At 41.3% G+C, this 24,906-nt stretch overlaps 1 protein-coding gene across 3 annotated transcripts in view; it reads left to right on the top strand.

The window, feature by feature from the left end:
* The window catches only part of cacna2d3a (calcium channel, voltage-dependent, alpha 2/delta subunit 3a), a 182,387-nt gene that overhangs the window by 39,328 nt on the left and 118,153 nt on the right, over positions 1-24,906 (top strand). For all 3 annotated transcript variants that reach the window (XM_064298291.1, XM_064298290.1, XM_064298289.1), the window contains exon 3: positions 16,625-16,741. In XM_064298291.1, the coding sequence (XP_064154361.1) occupies positions 16,625-16,741 (117 nt within the window). The remainder of the gene's footprint in view (positions 1-16,624; positions 16,742-24,906) is intronic.

The following is a 24,906-nucleotide window of genomic DNA, read 5'->3' as shown; positions in this document are numbered from 1 at the left end:
GTTTGAACAAAATTAATTTATTGCAGCAAATGATTTTGCTGCCGAATTTAGTTTGGGTTGAGGCTCTGATGATGATGATAGAAGCACTGATGATGACATGAAAAGATAAAGAACAGACCATAGGCTGATAAATTCCTGCACGGAGGAAGGTTTGTTTCATTTCTAAAATAAAAGAAAGAACAAGTCCTCTGGTTTTAAAATCTGTATTTCTGTGTATTCGTGTCGAAAATAACTTTTTTTTTTACTTGTTGTTATACTGAACTGTCTGTCAGGTAGCGTGAGCAAGGTGCCTCTTTAATTATGAATTGGTGCGTTTTAGTATACACCGGTACTAAACTATACATGGGAGGGGATCTGGGGATGCGGCAAATAGGACATTGGAGACCACGGACCCAAAATAGTTCACCCAGCCCAATGCGTTCCCTTCCGCTGACTGTACGTCCTGTCCCTCTGTGCCCAGCTTGAACAGGACAGTGTGGGCCTGTCTCCCATGCAGGGCCAAGTCTGAGCGCCTGTGTCCCCATTACCTCAACTGTGCATTCAGCTGGGCTGTAACTTTTTTGGAACAAAATGGTGGCACTCTTTGCATTAAGTAGGCTGAATACCTTTGCAATCTCTCTGTAGATGTATCTGTTTAACTGTATGAATAGCTGCACCTGCAGACTCAGCAATAAAGTTCCATGTCGTAAATATAATTATAAATACGTATTTAATTAATTTGGGTCTTCTGTCTATTCCAATAACGTATGCGTATGTACGTACTTCATACGTAATCAGTTATCGTAATTCTATGCATACCACAAATTGGTGTCAGTGAATAATGCTGATAAACTGCATCAAGCGCAAAAATTATGTACTATTACAATTTATTGAAAGTGTACTTAAACTAGTGGCAGCAAGAATTTTGAGTAGCATGACCCTGAACATCTGTTTTATGATTAATAAGCTTCTAGTTTTTATTCAGGATCTCCCATCAGTTGGTAATTTATTTTAATTGCTGTACCTTTAATAACTTTATATTAAATAGCATGAGAATGATTATAATAAGGTGATTCATAAATTTAAAAGTTTTGTTGTATTATCCAAGACACACAATTTTTAAGCAGTTTAAACAATCTGGTTTTTGTTCCTCTGTCGCTAACTGCCATAGCACAAGTATTGTGGCTGCTTGCTAATCACGTGCAAAAATGTGGCCACCTTGTCAGTTAGTACTTAGTAACACCACCATTGGCAGATTTACAGCTTCACAACATTTCTTGTTGTCAGTTGATCTATTTGTGCATTTGGATTTTTTCCCCACTTTTCCTTAAAGAACTCTTCTAGCTCAGAAATATCTACAGGCATGTCCTGCACGTTTGAGATCTTGCAACAAATTTCATTATATTAAAGTCTGCTTGAGCTTTCTTTTCTGTAAGTATCATGGTTGATTTTGAGGTATGCTTGGGATCATTTGCTTACTGAAAGAGCCACTCATAGCTAAGTTTGAGCCAAGATACATACTGGAGTTCACAATTCTATTGTTCGGCATTAGAAGAAGGACCTGTAGGGTCCTTCTTCTGATGCCAAACCTGCCACTGGTTTGCCTGGCCAGAGACCTTGGCTTTGTTTTTTTCTGACCGTAGCACATGGCTCCAATAAAATTCAACACTGAATATTCAATTGGAAGTGGGTCTTTTGTCAGATGAGACCAAAAGGGAGCTGTTTGGCCACGCCCACAAGCACATTAATTAGTTGTATTGCGTCGGAAGAAGGACGCTCGTGTTGAAAACAATGTCATACCTACTGGAGGGGCTAATAATTCAGAGAAACCTGACTGACTTAAACCCCCTGTTCCCCTGGTGGTACAAAACTAACTTTTGACTCACCCCAGTTGTAGGTGGCTAATGAAATAACTCCAAGCTCTCTTAATATTCAACAAATGAAACCTTAAAAATACAAAAAAATTGTTTTTGGTTGGAAGCAAAGAAGGAGTATGATTGTTTCCTGCAAATATAAAAAGGGAGGAGTGCCTTCAAAATAAATATTGTTCCACCCCACGGTGATGGATAATTTCTTCTTTAGCCTCATTAAGCACTGAAAAACAAACACAAACCCCATACCAGGAATATGGCCATCTTAGTGGTTCCACACAGATATGCGCACAGTGGCAATATCAGTGGTCATTGTAGTTGTTTGCATTGATCTCTGTTCTCTTTGTTTGAAACATTTAGTTGACTGAGAAATGGCACAGAGGCCATAGATGTTAATGGAACTGACAAAGCCTTATGCAAAGTCCCCTGCAAATATGACCCCCAAAGGCACGGGGCTGCATGAGCCGTGCAGTGTCTGCTGCCGGAGACAAACGACGTAAAATGAGTATCGATTGTAATAACTGCGGCCGCCTCCATTACGGATGGTGTTTGGGGAGAAACTGCGCAGATAAGTTGCCTGATGAAGCATGGAAAAGGGGCTAATGTCACAGGTGAGCTAACCGTCTCGCCGCTCTGAAGCTCACAGTGAAAGCTAGCTACAGAGGCAATGAAACAGTCTGCACATTTGTCATTCTAATACTGACGCTAGAAGGTCATTGGCGGCGGTTGTATTGATGTGCGTGTACTTATTTAGTGAGCTTTTTTAATCCACAGTTTTGTCCACCTATTTGTGTTGTTGGGCTATTAGCTTGCTATGTGTGTTTGGAAGACAAAAGAACATATTACCTAGAAGACAAACCTGCATTATGTTTGAATAGTGGACATGGTGTCTCCGCATGCCCTCTGCTGCAGTTACAGCAATTTGCCCTGAGTTCAGTTATTAAACCCTGGACCGCTGGCTCTGATACCAGATCTGACCTGAGACGCAGGATGGCTCTATTTTCTGTCAGCACTTTTGTTGCTGTGTGTTGAAAGGAGTGCCTCCGTCAGCCACTTAGACCTCTGCGTCCCAGAGTGCCACCATTTGATAGGACAGTATTACAGGATCTGCTGAGTCACGATCAGTTTAGCACTTTTTTTTTTTACCCCAGTTCACCTCGCCACTAGCAAGGGTTATGAATGGGTTCACCGAAGTGGCGTTGTTTTCAGATTTGATCGTACGTTTCTGCCGAAGCAGACGACAGCTCCACGATCAGCGTCAGGGATGTTTGATTGCACTGTTCTAAAGTTAACCCAGCTGTGATTTATTCTCTCTGTGACTTCATTCTGCTGATGGAAAATACGATAAGGCTGGCCTTCATATTTCTAGTGAACACTAACCTATCACACTCACCTCTTCTGACCGAGAAAGGGACGGATCCAAAAGCTTCCTGCTCAATAGAGCTGATCAATCCTGGCTGAAGGATGGCAGTTTTATATACTATATAAAGGGCATGAAGGGTTATTCTTTGAGAAACATTTTAAATCATTGAATGTGTGCTGTTGGCTTTAGCAATTCATAATTGTATTGGCTTGAAATGTGAAAAGCGTTTTAGATTTTTTTTGAAAAGTGCAATGGCGATTTTTTTATTTCATTTTGTCTCAGTTCCATTTTGGAGCTTCATATTTGACACAATTATAAATGTTCTTCTTCTTTATTATTCTTACCTTGAATAAAGCTCAACATTTGAAAATTTCAATTATTTATTTCAGTCCCACTAGTCTTATTACTTTGCCTGTGTATTGGGTATGAGTCTCTTAAATTGCATTTGTTTGTCCAGCTGCATCACCTCACATCATCATACTTGATCCACATTGTAGCTTGTAGTGAATTTTTTTAGAGAGACCCTGAAAAGAATATTAGCTATTTTATAAATGAAAATAAAAAGGTATTGTTAATTTCATGAAAAACACAATGCGTGTTTATACAGAAAAGGGAAAAGATTGTACATTATGGTGCATGCGACGGCGTGGAGCCCTGTCCAGCCTGGTCTGTGGTGCCCAGTGTAGGGCCTGATCTCCCACTCAGCCCGTAATGACAGGGTGGCACTAATCCAGCGGCGTTAGAAGCCTACAGAACACATCCAGACTGAGCCAGCCTCTCTGCACCCCAATTCAGCCCCTTAATGTCATCGGAAATCCACCGTGTTCGTCCCCCATCCCCCGAGGAGCGCAGATTAATGGAATTAGCCATCTTGGAGGCTGACAAGCTGATAGCAGGTCTCTCTGTGCCATTTGTCAGGCCAGTGCAGGCTCTGGAATCCCTGCTCAAGGTTTATCTGTGCTCAGGATGCAGGGTGTAACTGGAATAGCATTCAGTATGCCGAATTGTACTGGTCTCCATAGCACTCACATCTATGGTTTTCTTTGTTCCTTAGGGTGTTTGGTGTGCATGTAAAACTTGAGGAAATTAAACACTAAGAAGAGAAATGTCATATTAAAGCATGGATCTCCTTAAGCAATATAATGTATCTGTTCTCTGTGCTTCGAGATGAGCGTATTTTGTAAGATGTTCGGAAACAAAGGCATCTGTTTTTTTCTTTGAGGCCTCCCGCTGCCTCTCCATTGTCTGTATTTTTTAGGACTGTATCAGGAACAGAATGAAAGTGGCATATTAGCTACTTTGTTTTGGTGATTTATGCTGTCATTCAATCATTATAGGCTTCCTCTAAAATTCAAACACTGAGACAACTAGATGGAAGAACTAAAGAAAATACACAAATTGCAACTTAGTGCCTTTCATTTTCTACATAACGATATGATTTTTTGTATTTCTGTAGGGCCAAAATGACAACAAACTATATTTTCAGTGATGTTCCAGGTACTCACAGGTTGTCATTTATCATCCATGTGAAATTGGCCTCTTTTAAGTTCTTTGAAGTGCTGAGAGGCAGTAGCTCTCCTGTAGGACTGTGTTGCCCGTAGTACGAAAAGTACTTCCTGTGGTGCACTTTAGCTTTGATATACAATATTACTGGATCAAGTGTGATTTACTACCATGTTTCCTACAAATATTATTAAAGTCAATGCATATCGCTTACATCAATATGTGATTGTATATTTATATATATTTTTTTTAATAATATGAGTAATTGTGATCATGTGGTGATGTGTCTTCTTAAATAGCAGGGCCCGGAAAAGTCTTGAGAGGCAATGGTAAGCTTCTTGATGCCACCCCAGGGCTGGTGCCTTTTAGCCTATTGAAGTGAAATGGAGAAAAGTGTGGTAGGCACTCAGTTGTGTGTATTGTTTGAACCATACAATGCTGAATCCAAGGAGCATGGGGACATTGAAAGATGGGACCTATTAAACACTGTGGGGGTTTAACACACATTCTGAGAAGTAATGATGCATTTACCGAGGAGCTCCTTAAGAAGCATTGAGAATGTCAGTGTGTAGTAGAAGGTTTCCATTAATGCATACTGAGGGCATAGTTAGTGTTACCGGCCCCCCATTGTACAGATGACCTCCAGGCATGATCTATAAATATTTAACATTTTTCCAGTTTGTGCAGATTCAATAAAAATGAATGCAAGAAAAAGCCTTGCTTCCTTAAAATGTATAAGGTATCTTTGCAGTAAAATTGTTTTACACCACTGTTTTAAAACACGAGCAAGTGAACTAAAATTTCAAGAAAGCAACTGAAATCTTGGTGGGTCAAGACCTTCCTTTTGTGATTTCAGTACAAGACATGTTGAAAACAGGCCTGGACTTTACCTCCTGTCTCGATAGTCTTTGTTGAAGAGGTACACGACCTTTCTTTTCCTGTATTGATCGACTTGTCTGCTGGTGCATTATTGTTTGTCCAGATATTACCAGAAATGTCTGATTTATTACCTCAGCAGAGACGGAGCTGAGCATGAAGGACACCCTGTAGGATGGCATTGTAATGCCTACTTAATGGTACTCTTCTTGTCATATTTGCTGGCATATTTGATCGTATTTGACATGATTGTTTAATTCATATTTTTTTGCTACTGAAAAACACAAACATATTTTGGACTTATATAACTTTGCACCACAGTGCAAGTACATTTTACACAAAAGTGTTTTAAAGGCAACTGTGAAATTGTGAAAATGGCGAAGGAAACTATCAGTTTTTACACATTCTTTCAGGATGTGGAAAATCTGATTCTGCACTAAGCACTATTGCTTATGATGCACACGATTACGGAGTCAACTGTCTTATCTCTGTGCAGCAGAAACCTTTAAAACCTTAATCCAAGGCTTCTGAAAAAAAAGCACCTCAGAGGATACAGACTGCTACACAGTCCCCAAGAATACCCTCCATTAGATGCCTATTTCCAATTTCTGCTGGAGTCCTTATAGCTTTCTCCTCTTTTTTCGTAATCACACTTAGCAAAAATGACTTGACTGTTTGGCCAGGAAAGGCTGACCAGATGCTGGATGCACAGGGAAAGGAGGAGGGAGCAATAATGGTGTCTGCACCCCGGGAACCTGGAACCATCGCTGCGGGAAGATGGGTACGCTTAGAGCAGAGCAGAATGCCTTTTCATTGTGAACCAAACCGGGGGGGGGGGGGGGGGGAGGGGTACTTTGTTGTGTGAAGCTACAGTGGCTTGTACTATAGATTCCTCCCTGTATAGAGAGCCACAGCTGCTGTAGAGGCGGCCTCTATAAAGGAGGGACAGATCTTCATCTCAGAAGCCATTTTCTCAGCTGGAAACTACAAAGTAATATAAAATGTAATTAGATTGGTTCATTACAGGAAGTAAATACAATCATTTAAAGTGTCCTTAGTGTATTTTTCTAAATTCCATTTTGCAGAGGCTTGCACTTTTCCCTTGGCTTGGTCGTAGAGGCATGACCGCTGGGAGTAGCTTTCAACAGCAGTGAGCTTTGTTAGCTTTGCTCAAGTGGAAAGCCAAGCAATGAGTAATTATTAAGAGCTTTCCACAATATTAGCTGGTTTAGTCCCCATAAAGGTGTCTCATGATGGAATAGTCTATTAAATGTTTCTGTCACTCGATGGGACCCCCCTGAGAATTGATCCGAATTGAAACGCCCACTAGTTTTGATCAATATTATAATTACTCTTATTGATAGATTGTTTCATGGTCGTAGTCAGCGCTGCAGCACGTCCACTGGGGAGGCACCCAGGCTGGCCACTGCAGGAGCCGGCGCACACAGATATCTGATTCGAATCAACGTGCCATTGAGGCGGGGAGGACAAGCGTGAAATTAATTGTTCCACTTCATCTGCGGTTCGCGCTCCTCTTTTGAGGGAGTAATTTGTCGCCTCATGTACATGGGGAAGAGGGAGCCAGCACCGATGAGTGTTTCTGCCCGTTCTCGTAAAGCGGAATGATTTTCCCTGTAGATCCTGGAGATGTTCTTGTCTGGGTAAACAAGCTCGCTGTTTCAGGGACGGAGCCTCACTGCGGAGGCGCGGTGGCGGCTCGCGACAGCAGGCTGGATTTACATTACCTTAAGGCGCTGGAGCGCTTTCCTCAATTTCCAAAAGCATGTTCCCGCTTAATTGCCAGCGTGACTTTCAGAAATCAATTGACGTTTGATAAGTCAAGAAGACCCAGTGCTCGTTTTTATTTGAACACGGTGTCAGTCTCCCGCTGTCTCCCACTCACCAGTTCTGATTTGCCTCCCAGTCAGTTCTGTACGCTTCTCATGCGTGTGTGAAGGGAACAAAACCAACTGGAAATTGCAGATCCTGAGGGATGGAATCCAGGGCAGGAAACGGACTTTTTCATCCACTGGGCACAGTGGCTGGTGCGACCCAAAATTCACAGTTTTACCAGACAACTAGATATTTAGAACAGAACAGTGAAGGGTGGCTACCTGCCAGAGTGGCTGGTAGAGTAGACAAACTTTCCAGCCACAGATAAAATTTACCAGCATTTGGCTGGTGTTAATTTCCCACCTGATGATGGAGGCATGCAGGTTCTATGAGCATCTGACTTGTATCATCGTGTGAGCTAAAGCTCAGTAACATACATTACAATCAAATGTTATGGTGCAAAGTAAACCAGCGGACTGAGCTTTACAGAACTGACTATTCCTTAAGAAGGACTTTGCAATGCACAGTTAAACTTGCAGTAGCAGTAGCAGCAGCACGTGCAATTGTGTCCTTAGTGAACCGCAGTTTATTTTTAAAAACCCGCATCCATAAGTACCAGGCTAGCAGCCTGTTAAATACCTTAAATACATGTTTGCCTAGAACTGTAAGTGATTGATCCACAGTAAGAGAGACAGAGTTGGATGATGCAAAGTCTGCAGGTGGTTGTGTTTGACTGGTGGCAAGTCTGAATTGCTCATAGTCTTTTAGGTGTATAAATTATACACTTGCAATTACAGAAATCACAAATTAAAACCACTATAGGAAGTACATTTTCTCCTGACTTATCTTCCTTTCTTTATAATAGTGGAACAAAGATTCAAATAAAATTGCCTAACCAAAAAGGATTTTTTCTGGAGGGAGAGAATCCCCTGACTCTTGGCAATATAATTTCAGCATGGGGCTGCTTTTCTGCAGGTCATTACTCAGGTACACTTGAGCTGGACTGTTTCTCTACACTGTCTGTTTGTCTCACTCCTGGTTTGAGGCTGGTGATCTGGATGGCTCCTCCTATTCAAAGTCCTACACAGCTAGCACACACCTGCTGTAATACCTTTGCATTTACATGAATCATTTCAGCTGCGATATATGCCATTACAGTATAGTTTTAATTTTCCAGGCCAACTTCTCAGAAGTTATAACAGTCTGAGACATTCCAGTTCAAGTGTGTGGATTAAAACAACCGAGTATTTTATAGAGTATGTCACATACAAAAGGAATTTTTCCTCTGTTTCACACCGAGGTGTAGGAAAACAATAGCCCCAATCTATTGCACTTTTCAGGGAGAGGGAATGTAAGCTCAAGACTTTTCCCAGGACTTGTCCAAATGTCACCTTTGTCCGTGCTCCTTCTGAGAAAGTGGCTCAAGGCCATCGTGACCATTTACTTTGAGAGCCCCTGGCTGCTCTTGTCATCTGCATCTGTATATGTTGTATGGAATCCGACATTTCTGGTGTCAGGGGAATGCGCACGGACACCAGGATCCGCTCAAAAATATTTCTCTTTTCATATCAAAAAAGGACTGGATGGCTGTACCACTCTCAGCTCTCCTGAGCGAAAAGTGTCCACTTCCATTTGTGTTAGATTTAATGTACAGTGAAGATTGTGCTTAGCTGCAATAATGGAATCAAAATCAGTGTTCTCGAAGCCCCCCTAAGCCTGAGATTCGCAATGCATATGGAACAGATATCATGAGCTAAAAACACTTCCATCACCTGCCTGCTGTCTCTCCTCTTACTTTGCCTGTCTTTCATGCAGTTGTGTCTCAGATTGTAGTGTGCCGTTTGGGGGTGGGGGGTGGGGGGTAGGGTGGGGTCGACCAGAGGGGGGGTGTGATATTTTTCTTTTCTGTCATCAGTGGCACAACATCAATGGCTGCCCAAGCTCTCACCCTCTCTGAGTGTCACTCTCTGGAACATAAGGCAGACTCACAGGAAAAAGTGCTCTCTGCTGGTAGAGTTCTTTGATCAAAGTAGGACAAAAACAAACACTAGTTACCGTGAGTGGTTATTGCAAGAGAACGGTATCCAAGTGTCTGCAAGAGGCTGGGTTGCATTTAAATCAGAAACCATGGATGGCGTAGTATGGCTTTGCTTTCAAAACTGGAAGTAGCCTTCAGTGATCTGCCCATTTTCTTGGTTTGTTGAACATATGCCTGAAACAGCGACTTAATTGAACATTAACTAGTTGACAGTTGGATTGCTGGTTTTTCTAGCACACTGACATTTGCTCAGTTTTTGCTCCTGCTTGACAGCTTTTGATTACACAGTGCACGCACCACGTAGAGCCCATCAGCAGCAGAACAGGAAGTGATGTAAGGCATGCTGAGCTTTCTGGGAAGCCTTTGTCAGTAGGTGGTAGAAGTAACTGTTAAGAAAATGTATCTGTAATTAAAAGCAAAATTAAATTTCCTGTGAGAAGCTTTTTAAAATCAGCGCTTCACTGCCTGATTTTTAAAATATTTAATGCCCTGCAGTTTTAATCATGTTAATTTTGACTCACAGCTGAGATGCACTCCTCCTTATCCAACATTATAAAATATCTCCTTTTGGATTTTATTTATTTCCTTGCCATGCTGATAATTTTATTTTTTAAGTAATCTTTTGAATTCTCGGCTGCCCTGTCTGCTGTATTGAATGCCGCTCACTACAAGCTGTATATAAATGTGTCATTAAGTACCTGTAGCAAGGTGCAATTTAGTGGGACTGTTCGGTTCAGACCATGGTGGTTAGGCATCACCATGCATTGCGGTAGCCTCAGAACTGCCGGTGAATTAAAACCAGAAAGTAGTGCGAGCGCTGGAACCCGGAAGCAACCGCGCACAGGCATCCGTCAAAGGCGACATTTTATTAAGAAATAAAAGCATGTTGTGTGTGACAGACCCATAGAGACCAATAGAAACGACTCATTACATTCCAGTGGAGAAATCTTGACTGGGCTGAGAAAGTGATTGTTTAGTAACTCAGATGCCTTGACAGATCTACAGCTGGGAATGTCGTTCTTCGTGTTACATTCAGGCTGCTATTGATCTTTTAAGGCGCAATGAATAAAAATACCACTCTACAAGTTTTTGTGCCTGTTTCCATTTTCTGTTTTCTTTAAAAGGACATCCTGCATTGCCCTCTGAAAGGTAACTAGGACTAGACTGAAGGTATCGGTTGGACATGCAATGGCATCATACACCATAATGGCCATAAATGTGATGCACCCTTATGCTTTTCAAATTTAAAACTAAATATGTTCACTTTAATGTTCAATACATATACTGAATATCTATTTCCTGCTAGAACAAGGATTTGGTCTTTTTCTTCAAATATATCACTCCTTTGTATTGTTGACAAATGCTTTCTTCTTTTCGATTATTTCTACTAGAGTATTGAAGAGCATTTTGAGATGCATTATGTAGAGCACAATGAAATAAAAATATTATTGTGCTGATAAAACAGACTTCGGGCAGGTTTAGAGGCTTTGGAGAGAGAGTTTAGATTCTTGTTTAGACAGGGTGCATAGATTAAGGTTGGAGGGAAATTGGAAGTATTGGAGAGAGGAAGATAGTACATACATTAGCCGTGACAGCTACCCAAGCAGGATAAGCACAGGTACTTTCCAGAAATAAACGGAATAAACTTATCTACAACCTGTTGTTAATTGAATAATTATCAAGGCAATCATTTTTAAGCACTAAGTAAAGATCATGTACATCAGCACATGATAAATCTTACCATAACAATATTTGCATGCTTCATATAATTGAAGTAATATATATGCATTTTTGTTTACAAATCATCTTCTCTAATTTGGACAATTACAGCTTGCAGCCCTGTCCCATGTGTGCAATAATTACATCAACTCAGTAGAGTGCACACTTGTACACCAGTTCTGTGCATTTGATGTGACTGATGCAGCCTCAATCACAGGCTCCCAATTGACCTGGGGTGTGAGATGAGCCAGGGATTAGCATGATGAGTGAATCCCCCCTCCCTGGGTAACACTGACCAGTTCAGTGCAAGTCAAGGGATGCACCACTGCAGCACACATGGCTGCATTAGCCTGATGTGCTCTGTGACTTCATCTCTCTTTTATTTGGTTGAAATATTTATTTGCTTATATACTCATTCAAAAAGTATATTCCTGCAAGTGTGTGATGTTTGCTTGAAATAGCATGCTTATGCCATTGTTAATATGCCACTGGTTTAAATTGTCAAATAATTAAATACATAATAAAAAATATGAGATGTCAGTGTTAGTAGCTCACCTGCTGGATGTGGTATGTTTAGGTGCTTGTTCAAAGGAGTGTATAAATTAAGACTCAGTCTGCAGCCTAGATTTTGGCGAAAATGAGTAATGATACTGTAGACTCTGCAGCCTTTTGTTTGTGAGTCTGTTTTCTGAGTGCTTTGTTGTGTTGTGAAATTGCAGGGAAAGAACAGAAAGGTTCAGATCAGAGCATGTGGTTAGACACAGAAAAGATGTACAGCTGGAAAGATCCAGGTGTTAATTGGAGCAGGGATATGGTGCTGGTGCCATTGGGAAGATGTTTGTGTGTGGGTGTATGTTTTTGTGTATGATGGTGTGTGTTTGTGTTTATGCATGTGTACTTGTGTGTGAGTAACATTTTGTGTGTGTGTGTGTGTGTGTTTTGGTGGTGGAGGTTGGGGAAAAGGGGGTACACAGAGGGCACAGCAGCTGTGTAGAGGGCGGGACAGGGATATGGAGCGGTAGCCATCCGTAAAATTGGCTAAAACTTGAGAATTGGGATTGTCTCTCCCTGTGAAATTAAGTTTCCTTCGTTCATTAATCACCCACGCCAAGCGATGCCATCCCAATCAAAGATGCTTGCTTATCGTCACCCATCGCCGCGGGTTTGCTTATGGAGTGCCTCGGCAGTGCAAATGCTGTAGCTCATAAAGCGTGGATTTAATAATGATGAAAGGCAGTGAGATCGAAATAATTAAGATCCATTATGGATAAGAGAGAATTTATTACATGCTTGTATGGTTACTGCAAAAACTCGCTGTCATGTGAGGCCACGTTTTTGTAATGCGGCCAAGGCTTGCATCATCATCCAGCTGAAAAATCTACACAACCCAACTGTCGTACGAGCAGGTAAGGAGATTTATTTGTCTCCAGGTGTGCCGCCAGGGTTCCATTTATTTTTACTTTTGATGGTCCGTCAAGCTCTGTCTGTCTGGTTCGTGTCAGGTACTGGAGGTGCTGGGTAGGGTGAGGTAGGGCGCACGTGGCAGTAGCCCCCTTTGGTGTATACCGTACCCGGGGGACTTAGTGTCAGCACATGCTATTCCATGCAGGGTGGGGGCTGAATTCCTCTGTGGTCGGCACCTTCGTGCCCGCTGCTGCTGCCGCCAGCATCTGCCATGAGGTGGACGCGGTCGACCGTGAGCAAACTGGGCGTAGTGAGATTCACCGAGCGTTTTGGTTCCATCTGACCGGTGAGCGAAAATGCATATTTCTGCACCAGGTCAAGCGCAGCACTGTTGTAAGCGCTGTACTGTTTCCTGAGCTATGTAATGTAGCTCAACTCAACTCATCCAAGGCAATGCATCTGTAGAACTGCAGCAATCAGTATGCTGTATAATAGTTTGTGTTTAGAGGAACAGCACAAAAGAAAAAAATACTCTCTGTTGAGATGTTACCCGTTGTGTCCGCTGGTTTTAGATACTGAACAGAAAAAGTAGGAGTATAATGAAATTATTTATTGCAGTTGTTATTTGCTTTTAGAGCACCCTCTGAAAGGCGATTAAGTGCGTGGGATCTAAATTAAGAGCCTTATTTTTCATCAACATAGATTGCTATCAAGGGAGGAATGGAATACATTAGACATTAATTAGTACCTGTCATTTAGCTTTGCCTTGCTTGTAACTGCCTCCACCCGAGTAAGAGCAACAGTAAATGGTGCAATGTTGTATGTCGTATAGCTGTTCTCAGAGAACAGTAAAGTATTTGTGCTGTTATTTTATTTTATTTGTGACTAGAAAAGCAATGCATTCTGATCAAGTCCTCATAACTCATTTGTCTGCCGTGTAGGTGCTCAATTTAAATAAAGTTAAATGAATTTAATATTTTTTTCTGGAGGCCATTGTATTATTAGAAGAGCTGCCATACAGAAAAGCTTCATCTTAATTGTGGCATATATTTTTATAGCCTTGTTTATTGAGGCCTCTCTAGCTGTTTTCTGAGGGATGGGGGAGTGTAGCAATCCCCCCTAATTTACAACACATCAGTGATGCATTTCAATATCCTAAAATAAACAGTACAGTACGGATTGGGCCACATATTGCCTTGTATATTTCCTGACACAGTACTGTGTATTTATCACTGACAATAAGATAAAGAAGAAAGATAAAAATAGATTTCATGCTGTGTTACTAACTGCATATGGTGCTGCTGAAAGCAGGAAGGGAAGCGATGCCTTGTGCACGGCTGCACTACTGGATGTTCCTGGGATTTCACTACTGTCCCTCCTGTGGGATCATCCAGTGCTCTGAGCTCCTGGGTCCCTGGACCCCATGCATGCATGGAGAGGAGCTGTCCTAGCTTCTGTGTTACGATAGCCCTGTTATAAGGCCATACCTTATCCCAGGAATACACTCTGGATAGGTCGAGATCCATCGCAGGGCCCACCCACCATTAACTCACACATTCATACGTATGAGAAATCTTGAGTCTCTGGTTAGCCTACTGCACATCTTTGGACTGTGGGGGAAACTGGAGTAGCCAGCGGAACCTCACACAGACACTGGGAGAACATGCAAACTCCACACTTTTTCCTGTGAGGTGACAGTGCTATTCACTGCACTACTGCACCACTGCCTATGAAAAATAATGAACTGAAAAAGCAATGACAGGGTAGTAAGAAAAGCAGTGATGTGAAAGTAAAAGTCATCCAGCAGCATCTATTACGCTTGTTCTGGCATGCAATAGTGAATGGTGATTGAGAGTGGAGAATGTGGAGCTGAGAAACTTTTCCTCAAGAGGTGAGATTGTCTACATCAAGTTACAAACAATGTTGGGTAGACACACCTGGATAGAGGGGCTTTAAATGGGGGAATCTGTTTGTTTATGTATAGTCAACAGTAAAGGAATCTGTGGTGGTCTTGAAGACTAACAGTACTGTCTGGGCAAAAGACACTCCTCTGGTCCTGTGCTCAGAACTGTAGTTGTGGGGCATAAATCGCCAAGTCAGGGATATCTGAAATGCTGTTCGTTACCCTCAGTACGTCCCATCTTGACACATTATTATCTTTACCGTGTTTTAGCCTCGATTTCAATTATCTTACACCAGCGTGTGGCCTCGGGGGTGATCTGGCTCTCTCTCTGCAGGTCTCTGCCCACCCAGACTGCCAGTAATGTGTTTCAGGGCCTTCAACCAGTTACTGCGATTGGCTGCAGCGCTCCCAGCCCCCACAATCCCGCGGCCTGTGCCTGGCAGGCAGTGACTGCAGGGGAGGGAGGGGAGGGGAGGGGAGGGGAGGAGGGGAGAAATGCCTGGAGAAAAGGGGAGCATCCTGAAAGCATGAAAGGCATTAAATGCTGTGACAGTGAAGTAGTGCTTTTCTTTGCCTGGTGTTTGTGTGAAATGATCTGGTAAAACAGATGCGGTGGAGGTAATGCATTGCCGCGTCCCCCTTCCCCGATGATGAATGTTGCTGTCTCACGGCTGGAGTTGTAAGCAGATGCTAATGCCTCATAACAGCGCCCCGCTTCCACCCGCTTTCTCCCTCGTTCTTCTCCTGGCATTAAAGAGGATGCTTTTTATATAATTGTGTACAGTCCTCACTCAAGGCTCCACTCTGATTCTGCACTGTGGATAACATTCACCCCCCTGTCCATTCAGAACAAAAAAAATAAAAATAGACCTTTGTTCTATAGCATCAGATAACAGGAATGTAGGGGTGGAATAAAGAAACCCAGCTGGATGATTCTTCTATGAAATACAGATTTTTTTTAAGAACAAAGGATATGTGTTTTTTTGTTTCATTGTTATACAAAAGCCTTCTTGTATACAGGATTGTTTGAAAAAGTTCCATTCTGCATTCCATTTGTGCTGTGTCCTCTTATTTACTGTTCTGCTGTGCTGTCTGGACTTCCGAACCTACTTGAAACTTAACCCCCCCCCCCCCCAAAAAAAAGGTAATTTTATGCAGCTGAACAGCACATCTGTCCCCCTAGATGTTAGAATCAAGAATCAATCAAGTATTTTGGCATACAGTTCCACATTTAGCTCAGTGACACTGGAGTACAGTTGGCAAGCAGGAAGAAAAAAAATGTTATTAATTTTTTTGGATTCATTATAATGAATAATGAATTTATAAGCTTTTAGGATAAATCTGTATACTTTGACATTCATAATTTCATCTGTAAACCGACAATGCAGCCTGCACAGCAACAGATTTTCAATGAACACTTTTTTCAAAATATCACAATTTTTCTTAAGGATGCATTTGTGGGCTTAAAATAAGTGGAAGTTCCTTATATTTTATACATATTAGGATTATGAGTACATTTGTACAGATGTGAAAACTCCAACTCCATGTGATCCTTTAGTACTAGTACTTTTATTTATTGGTTTTTGTGCAACTGCTATGCTTCATGACATAATGAAATCTGGGGTTAAATGTAGTTGTCTATGTGCCGATAAACTGTTATATGTTCACATCAGTCTTTCCATGCCACTGGATGTTCATTTAATCCATACCAAAGATTTACTGGTAAAAATGGTTCAAAGTTCTGTTTGTGTATTTTTGTTTATATTATTTGAATGTACTCAAAAATATCTCAATTGTGTATTTAAAAAAAAAAATAAAACATTGTAATGTGACTGTGTTTTGTAATTTTGTTGTGTCCAAAACTGTGTCTTGATTGTTGATCTATGTATGAATGTTGTTTATATTTTTTAAGCCAAAAGGAGGAGGAAAATGTCAAATATATGTTCGTTATGGTTTCCTATACAAGTATTTGTACAGAAAGCCAAATGTTTTTCTATCTTTATGTAAATAATATGAATCAACCAAATACAGTTGTTTAATATCACTATAATCAATACTGCTCATTATTGATTCATATTATTGTTATTCATATGTGTATTATATAACTAACAGCAATAATTGTCTTTTTTTCACAGAAATATAAAGAATTTGAAAAAACAGTCCGGGTTGAAGAAATTGATGGCTTGAAACTTGTCAAGAGGTTAGCTGAAAACATGGAAGAGATGTTCCACAAAAAGGCTGAGGCCATGAGGGTATGTTCTTTTTTCAACACGCTATAAAATGCCACACGTTCCTCACTGAAAACACAAAGCTGATATGGCCAGCAACAATTTAAAGACTATTGTTTGGGTGAGCTACACCTGTTATTAGCTGTTGCTTCCTGTTAGAAAATGGTTTCATCGATCTGTGAAAAGAGGGGGGAAAAAGAAATTTGTTATTGAAGGACCTGGTAAAGTGGATTTTTGATGGTCAACATGCCGAGGGCATGTATCCATATTGCCTCACATAATATGTCCTATCTGTCCTGCTGTCTTCCTATTAACTGCAATTGCGTGTGTACCAGCTACCCTGTATTAACTTAACAGTTATTGACTGAGTAAGCTTTGCACAAGGCAGGGTGGAACTGCGCTGTTCACACGCCTGAGTGCACATGCTGACTGCCTGGAGGATGACAAAAAGAGGATGGTCAGGACGCATCATCAAGTGCGCTAGCCCCGAAATGCTTTTGACCCCGGAACATAGCGAGTTCAGTGGGAAATGGCCGCGCTATTGTAATTGTTCATTTTAGTCAGTGCTTTTTGCGGTGGTTTTCTGCCTCGGGGAGGTGTGGGTAGGGGGGCAGTAGAACAGGGTGAAGTCTCAGGTGCTGTTGTGCTGAAAAAAGTGTGAGAAAAAGCTCAATTGGCCTGTAAATAAATAAAAAAATTAATGTTGGCATGGCTTGTTTGTTGTCGCTATTTTTGCGTACCCATGTGGACTGTGATGTGGGGTTATGGAGGATTGAGACCGTCAAGGAGCTGTCTCAGGTGATGTTAGTGATGCAGTGATTTGTGCTCTTCATGAGCCATTTTTGGCTTGTTAGCGCATAAATAAATAAGTAAATAAAAGAAAGCCCCTCTCTATACTCTGTCTTAAAAGAGAATGATTACTTTATTATTTTGTGCGGTTAATTATTATTCCGGGCTTGATGAAGACTGTTTTTAATAGGTGTGCTTGTTGACGTCGTGCGAGGTAGCTGCATTGTTAAATCGTCTTGCAAGTGAAGGAATGGGCGGTTCCACACGGAGACGGTTCTGCACCACAGGCTCACGTAACCGCCGTTGTGTGAAAAGTAATTGCGGTGGTACAGTAATTCAATTTCAGTATGTACACGCTCCGGCCCAGTGCTGCGGTTTTATCTGCGCCTTCCCCACAGTGTTGCCTGCGCTTTATCGCTAACTACCACCTGCTGTCAACTTCCATTTTAGCACCATGGTATGCAGCGCTTTGGTTGTCGGAGATAGGAAATATGTCCGTGTCTGGATTTTTTTGTGTGTTATCACCATAATAGCAGCACTGAAAATTAAGTTGCTGGCATAGGAAAGAAAACTTTATTAGAGTTGTGTTTCACATTTGCTTGACTGTTTTAATTGTGACTCCCAATTTTCAGATAAGAAAAGGTACTTCAGAATGTAGTAAACATCATGCCCTTGGAAAAGTCTTCTATCATTCCAGATTTAGACACTGGTGTCTGGACAAGATTATCTTAGGCTACCAGACCGGTTTCTGAGATGAATTTACAGTCCTTATTTTGTTGAAATAGACTATCTAGAATTGCATGATGGGAAATGTCCTGAGAAACAAAAAAAAAAAATAGATCCTGCAAATGTCATCACATGCCAAAAATGAAAGCAAAGTATATTGAGAAGCCAAGATAATCCCCTTAAAATGACCTGCTGATAAGTTTTCAAATTGCAAATGACTTTCCCTTTGGAACCAGTCTCATTTATTGTTGGGTTCCCAGAATGCTCTTGGGAACCCTATCCTTTCCTTTGAAAATATACATGGATATTTTTTTAGCAAAGCTGTGTGCCCTTTCTCAATACCTGGCGTAATACAAATCTGAGACTTCAGTCCTGCTTCAGTCTTGCGGGCTGCTCTTGATTTTGATCACCACAGTGACAGGTGGTGGCTGGACACAGCTCGGCTGGCTGGTGGGGAGGCGGAGAGACTGAAGCGGGTGGGGGGGGCATTGCTGTCGGCTGTGATCAGCGTCGCTGATGGATGGCAGGACCTGCACAGGACCTCCTCTCCTCACTTTTTAACTGAAAGGAGGGGGACCAGCTGAGGGGATCTGGATTTGTTCCGTCCTGCTTCCTCTCCACACTGCCCCTGTTGGACGAAACTATTAGCCTCATTTAAAACGCTGTCTACAATTTTGTGTACAGGCTTGCGCATTGGCCTTGAATGTTTAGTTCAACAATGCTTAATGTAACAGTGTGTACCTGCTGTTGTCTGTAGTTTTGTGTCCTTTTATTGGATCCACGGTTATTAACATCAGGCATGCGCTGGTGCTAAAATCAAATACAGACAAGTTGAAAACTGCATTGCTTCCAGTTGTATCAGTTGTATCTGGCCCCAGGTGTGACTACAAGTTGCAAGATTTCAGGGTTTGTTGTATTTTTCAACCATTGTTTGTTTTCATGTATGTTTGCTGATGCTTCCTGTAGGTACTCTATTGGAGGGGGATGTGGTTTCTTCCTCTGTGATTGTCAGCAGGGCTCATATCATAGTGGGTTAGGCTCAGGTAGAGTGAGAGGAAGTTACAGTTAAATCACTCTGATCCTGTTTGAGTGGTGAGCTTACTGAGCCACTTTGTTAAGACTGATCAGTATCTGATTGGATACAGTGTCTTTAAACCAGTTTTACTACTGCATACTATCAATCTGAAAAAAGGTTGGTCAATAAACTGTCTAAATCAACTGTGTACAAGTTTTATGTATTTTGTGGAGAAACATTGCTTCTGTTCTGTGCTCATTCTTTCAGTATTATTTATACTGTTAGAAAACAGTACAACCCATTTATTTAGTTTGACATTTTTTTTTCAAGCAGGCACCAACAGATTGCGAACAGATTTCCAGATTTGTAACGAAATATTATGTAGAAACGTATTTTCCGTATGTTCAAATTTTCTGTATGAATTTTAACATTTAAATGTACAGTTCTATCCATTTTAGTAGCTTCTTTTTTATTTTTTCCCACCCTTCTTCCAATGCACTGGCCAGACAGACAGTGAGTATATTGCTCCACACAGGTCTTATGGCACCACATGATAGAACTAGCACTGATTGCACTTACAGTATAGAGAGGTTTTTCTCTGAAAAACTGGAATGCAGTCAGCTCCTGAAAAAATGTTTTATAGCAATTACAAAATAAAATAAAGCATACTTTTACCGTACTCATACCATATGAGTTATACCATATTTATTAATTAATGCTCCAACAGGATAAACAAGCAATTTAAAGAGACAGTGACCAATTTGATTGTATAATATGCACTTTCTCTAACTGAATGGTTTTTTTTCCTCTTTAGAGCACTATTGATGTCTGGATTCAAAAGGTGCTAAAAGGAATTGAGTTGACGTGTCACAAAGCAGTTTTCAGTGCTCTAGTTTTTTGTTTATGTTGCAACAATCTGGATGGTTGTTCGACAATATTAATTGCTGTACCCAAATGCTCCTGATGACTCAAGCTTGTTCTGCCTTTAAAGACTGCATTTTGGCAAGGCCTACTTCCCCAGATAAACAGGCCAGCACATTTCTGTGATGCAGGTATTGTGGAAAGGGTAATAGACCTAACCCCTCAGCTTCCCTCTGGGGTTATTGGTAATCAATCACGCCTCACACATATGGTTATGAATGTCAGAAAGAAGGGTGTTTGAGTCGCAGCTGCAGCAAAGCGTTATGATGTTTCTCGATGGGAAATGGACGTGTCCTGACGGCCCGATTCTGGGGACTTTTGAACTGTGGTGAGTGGCTGCGTCAGTGTGATGCAATGGAGCGATGTGGCGCATTTCTGCAGTCCGTGTGAACAGTTGGAGGGAACGGGAGGTGTTTTGTGTCTGAGTGGAGAGAGGCAGAGTGCCGTAGGGCCTGGAGGCCTGGAGGGTGGGGGTGGGGGGTGGTGGGGGGTGGGGGGGGTGGAGGAATCTTGGGTGCTCAGGGAGTCTCTGTGCTAAGCAAATGAGCCGAGGAGCGGAGAAGGGTGAGAGGAGAAGTGGAGTTCTGGCACTCGTGTTCCTGCTGGGTGTCACACCCTGTAGGGAAGTGTGAGAAGAGCTAGCGCGCAGACCATTGTCCTGAAAAACAAATGCCACATTTCAGGTCCTCATCCAGAACTTACAGCAAGGAAATCAGATGTCTCTCTATCTCTCTTAGATTTTACAGAATATTCCTGAGATGCCTAAAATATGAATATCATTATTGTGCATCCCAATATTCTTCATCCCAAGTATGTTCTTTTAGAGAATGTTTTGCAGAACCTTTGAAATCATTCTGAAGTATGTGACCCATGTTACTTGCCTGTCAATAATGTATGTTCCCCCACCTCCCCAAGCACACACACCACAAGCTGTTAGCCTAGTCAGGAATTATAGCACGACTCCTGTAAAGACATGGTTTCTGTCAGATTAATAATAGATGGACAGTTATAAGGTCAGAGGATTCCAGTACTGAAGCATAAAGGGACCATTATAACAGGATGTTTCCTTGGTAGTTTGGACATTAGTATGAGATGGACAAGACACCAAAATCTATAAAAAATGTACAGCAGTGTAACACAGATCAGAGTCCATGCAGTGGGTTAAGCATTAGAAGAGCAGTATTTGTTTTTCATGATTTTGTTTTATTTTATTTTAATTTTTTAAATTTGTTTTCTCAATTCCTTTTAGCTTCTTTTGTTCCTTTTGCACATCCAGAACTAATTATCTTCAACTGACTTCTGTCTTTCTGAGACAGAGTGCCAGGCATGAGGCGGTAGGTAAATAATGAGGGAAGTGTGTGTGTGTGAGGGAAGAGGAGAAGGAAAAAAAGCAGGAGACAAATAAACTGTAGATCTGGAGTTGAGAGTCCAGCTTTGTCCCTGGTGGTGTTTTATTGCATGCTCACAAGGCTCACTGCATTCCCATCTTGGCTTATTGAGAGATAATAGCTGCAGATTCATCAGTGTGACCCCTTTAATTTTGGCAAGGCTGTATGGCGGTAGGAAAACTGCTGAGAAATAGGGATTTTAGTAGCTGTAGCCCTCCACATTCTGATGCTTCGCGTCTTCATACTGTATACGCTGCATCCTTTTTGTTTTTAGGTTTATATTGGCAGCAGTTCGATAATCTGTGCTTTTCTAACCCTGGCTGTGGTGTCTTGTCTCTTTAAATGTGATGGTGGCATTGTCAGTCTCCACGCATTAATATAATTATCTCCATCATCGCAAGCCCGATCCTCCCCCTGCTTTGAAAAAGTAATTTCTTTTCCCTTTAAACTGTCGTTATGCATTTTCCGAATGCCCTGTACAATGAAATGGCTGGCAAACAAGGAAATCTGTGTTGCATAGTCATGGTCAAATGAATTCAAATGTGAGACATTCGACTGTCTTTGGTGGAAGCATCCATTTCAAAATTCAAAAGGCAAAAGAAGGGTTTCCAGATTATTTATTTAATTTTTGCTGTTGCAAATATCCCACTTGCTACCCACTTAAATTGCTTCTTTCTGATCTCCCTTAGATCTGTATGTGCTTGAAAATGATTATAATTACAGGACAGAATGTTTAAAATATGTTTAAATCAGATGTGACAGCTCTATACTGTATACACAATGAACTATAGCAAATTCTGTGAAAAAGGTTTTTTGTATTCACCTTTGTCTTTGTGGACTATTTCACCTTTGGCAAAGTGTACTAAGGGGAAATATCCCTAATTTACTGAGAAGTAGAGGTCAAATTTATATATAGAAAAAAATTTAATCCATTTCTCTGGAAAGCCATTAAGGGAAGTAACAGAAGTACGCTGAGATATTTCCGCCTTTCAGCCTGATTGATGCTTTTTAGATAAAAAAGTGAGGTGAATCAAGGTTAAGTATTGATGATTTTTCTCAGAACAGATCCAAGCATCCTTTAAGTTTCCTCTCTGTAGGAGCGGAAGAAGACCTCTGTAAATAAATATTCTGGCGGAGCTCTGTATCCAGTGAAGCAGGAAAGAAGAGTCTTGGCAGGATATTCCTGGCCAGTCTGACAGGCCGGAGGACAGTGTGTCGGTGCCTGTGTGCAGGGGTATGCTGTCTCAATAACTTCCTTGTGCTGTGCAATCTGGAGCGCTCCAGCTCCAACTCCAGTCACTGCATTGTGCTGCTCACGCAGGCATAAACTGTCTGCCCAGAGCCAGCAGTGCTCACAGTGTGATCTACATGAGGACTGTTAAGAGGAAAAGAAAGGATTTCTGAGGGAAATCAAAAATAAATAGAATGCAGTAGGGAAGAGAAAGAAACAAGGAATTGGATTTGACTCCAACCTAAGGGAAGGGCTGTAAGGTGACTGTTTCAGTCTTTTCTGGTCTCTTTCGAAGGAGCTTTTTATGTGGACTTTTTCCGCATTAATAATTCAGAAGGAGACTGAAACAGTAACATCACAGCAAAATAAATAGCAACTCGGGGAAAGTAAACAGTACAAGGATTGGAGGGTTAGTGGTTAATACTTAACATTTAGGGGCTTACTCAGTCTACCACAAAGTGTTTAATCATTGTGATAGCTGAATAGGCAGTTCTTTTGGTAAATTATCACTTGAACGCATTATAAATATGAAGCAGTTATTGGTGTGTGAATGTGATACTTTCCCCTGTATTTCCATTTTAAAATTTCTTTCATTTAAAAAACTAGATTCAAAATAGATTAACATGAGAAATGGTGATATGCCGCATATGTATATTTTTGGGAACAGTCCTAGATGACATTTAAACTTGTAATTATTATTATTTTTTTGTTTGTTCTGGAATCAATGTGTTCTAACTAAGCCTGTGGGTGGATCTCCATAGCGCCTTCAGTATACCTCAGTAAGGATTCCAATCCTAACAACCGGGAGTTTCGGTATGCCAACCCAGCTCCCTCATGAAAAGCCAAGAACTAAATTCCCTGAGAAATGCACTCACACACTTACACACACACATACATGCATGCACACACACACGCAGACACACACACACACACACACACAGGCACCCACAGACACACACACACACACACCCACAGACACAGGCACACACACACCCCCACACACATAAACCCACAGACACACACACACACACACACACACACACACGTAAACTCAAAGGGCGGCACTGCTTAAAGCTGGATAAAGATGGATTTGTTGCTACTGTAGCAAAAAAGAAAAGTTTTATAGGCTTCTTTTATAGGCCTACTTTACACAAACCAGCGCTACTGAATGCGTTGGGTTCATATATGCTGCAGATTAGTAAGAGATGAAACAACAAGCCCCAGATATTACCCCTGCTTGTCTCCACAGAGCTGCCATGATCAGGCATTGTCAGAGCAGTGCTGAGCACCTTTATACCCTCTTTCTAAATGACATTTATTTAATTGATTGACACCTGAGGGAGGAGGGCAGTTAGACAACAAAAAGTGTAAAGGTCTTGAGATAATTTTCCAACGCACGTCGATAGCACTGAATGTCTCTGCGGTCTCGACAGATACTCCTATTGACAGGTGGATGACTCGCAGAGGCTGGCATTTGCTGTTGAATTTGAGGCTAACTGGTCAGACCTTTGAAAATGTTATAGTTTATTTTTCAGTATTTATGCATAACAAGTTCTACAGTTAAGGCTTGAGTGGCACTCAAATTCAGATAGCACTGGCACTTTTTCAGTCATTCTTTTAGGTCACTAATGTTGCATGTATTTATTTTCCATACAGGACTTGATGCATCTGTTTGTGCTCTGATCATCTGTGGAGAATTAATCCAAGGTTTTTGTCAGTAACCTCAGAGGGCCATTTTGTGTCTACTTGTAATGTGTATGAATAATGTAAGAGTTGGTAGTTTAGCTTCACAGTTGCCATGGTGAAATTAAATTGACCATTGGCTGATTTTATTTCTACAAAACACATTTTAATAGATGTAAAAAATGTGCCTTTGGAACCAGCAAAACAGCACACTATATTGCTGAAGGTGATGATTAACCAGCAGAGCATTCCTATATCCAATAAGGTAATTTTTTAATTAATTGTTTATTTATTTATTCTTTATCCAGGGGAGAAAACAAATGGCTTGTTCCTCTGTCTAAAAATGAGGTAATACACATGTAAAGTCCATGGGTTCATTCCAGTTGTTAATTTTATCCATCCTGGTCTCAGTCATTGCATGACCCAGAAATGTATT

Source organism: Anguilla rostrata, chromosome 11 (assembly GCF_018555375.3).
Source record: "Anguilla rostrata isolate EN2019 chromosome 11, ASM1855537v3, whole genome shotgun sequence".
Lineage (NCBI taxonomy): Eukaryota > Metazoa > Chordata > Actinopteri > Anguilliformes > Anguillidae > Anguilla > Anguilla rostrata.
The sequence above is the reverse complement of the archived record's forward strand: the minus strand, read 5'-3'. Positions and strand labels throughout refer to the sequence as shown.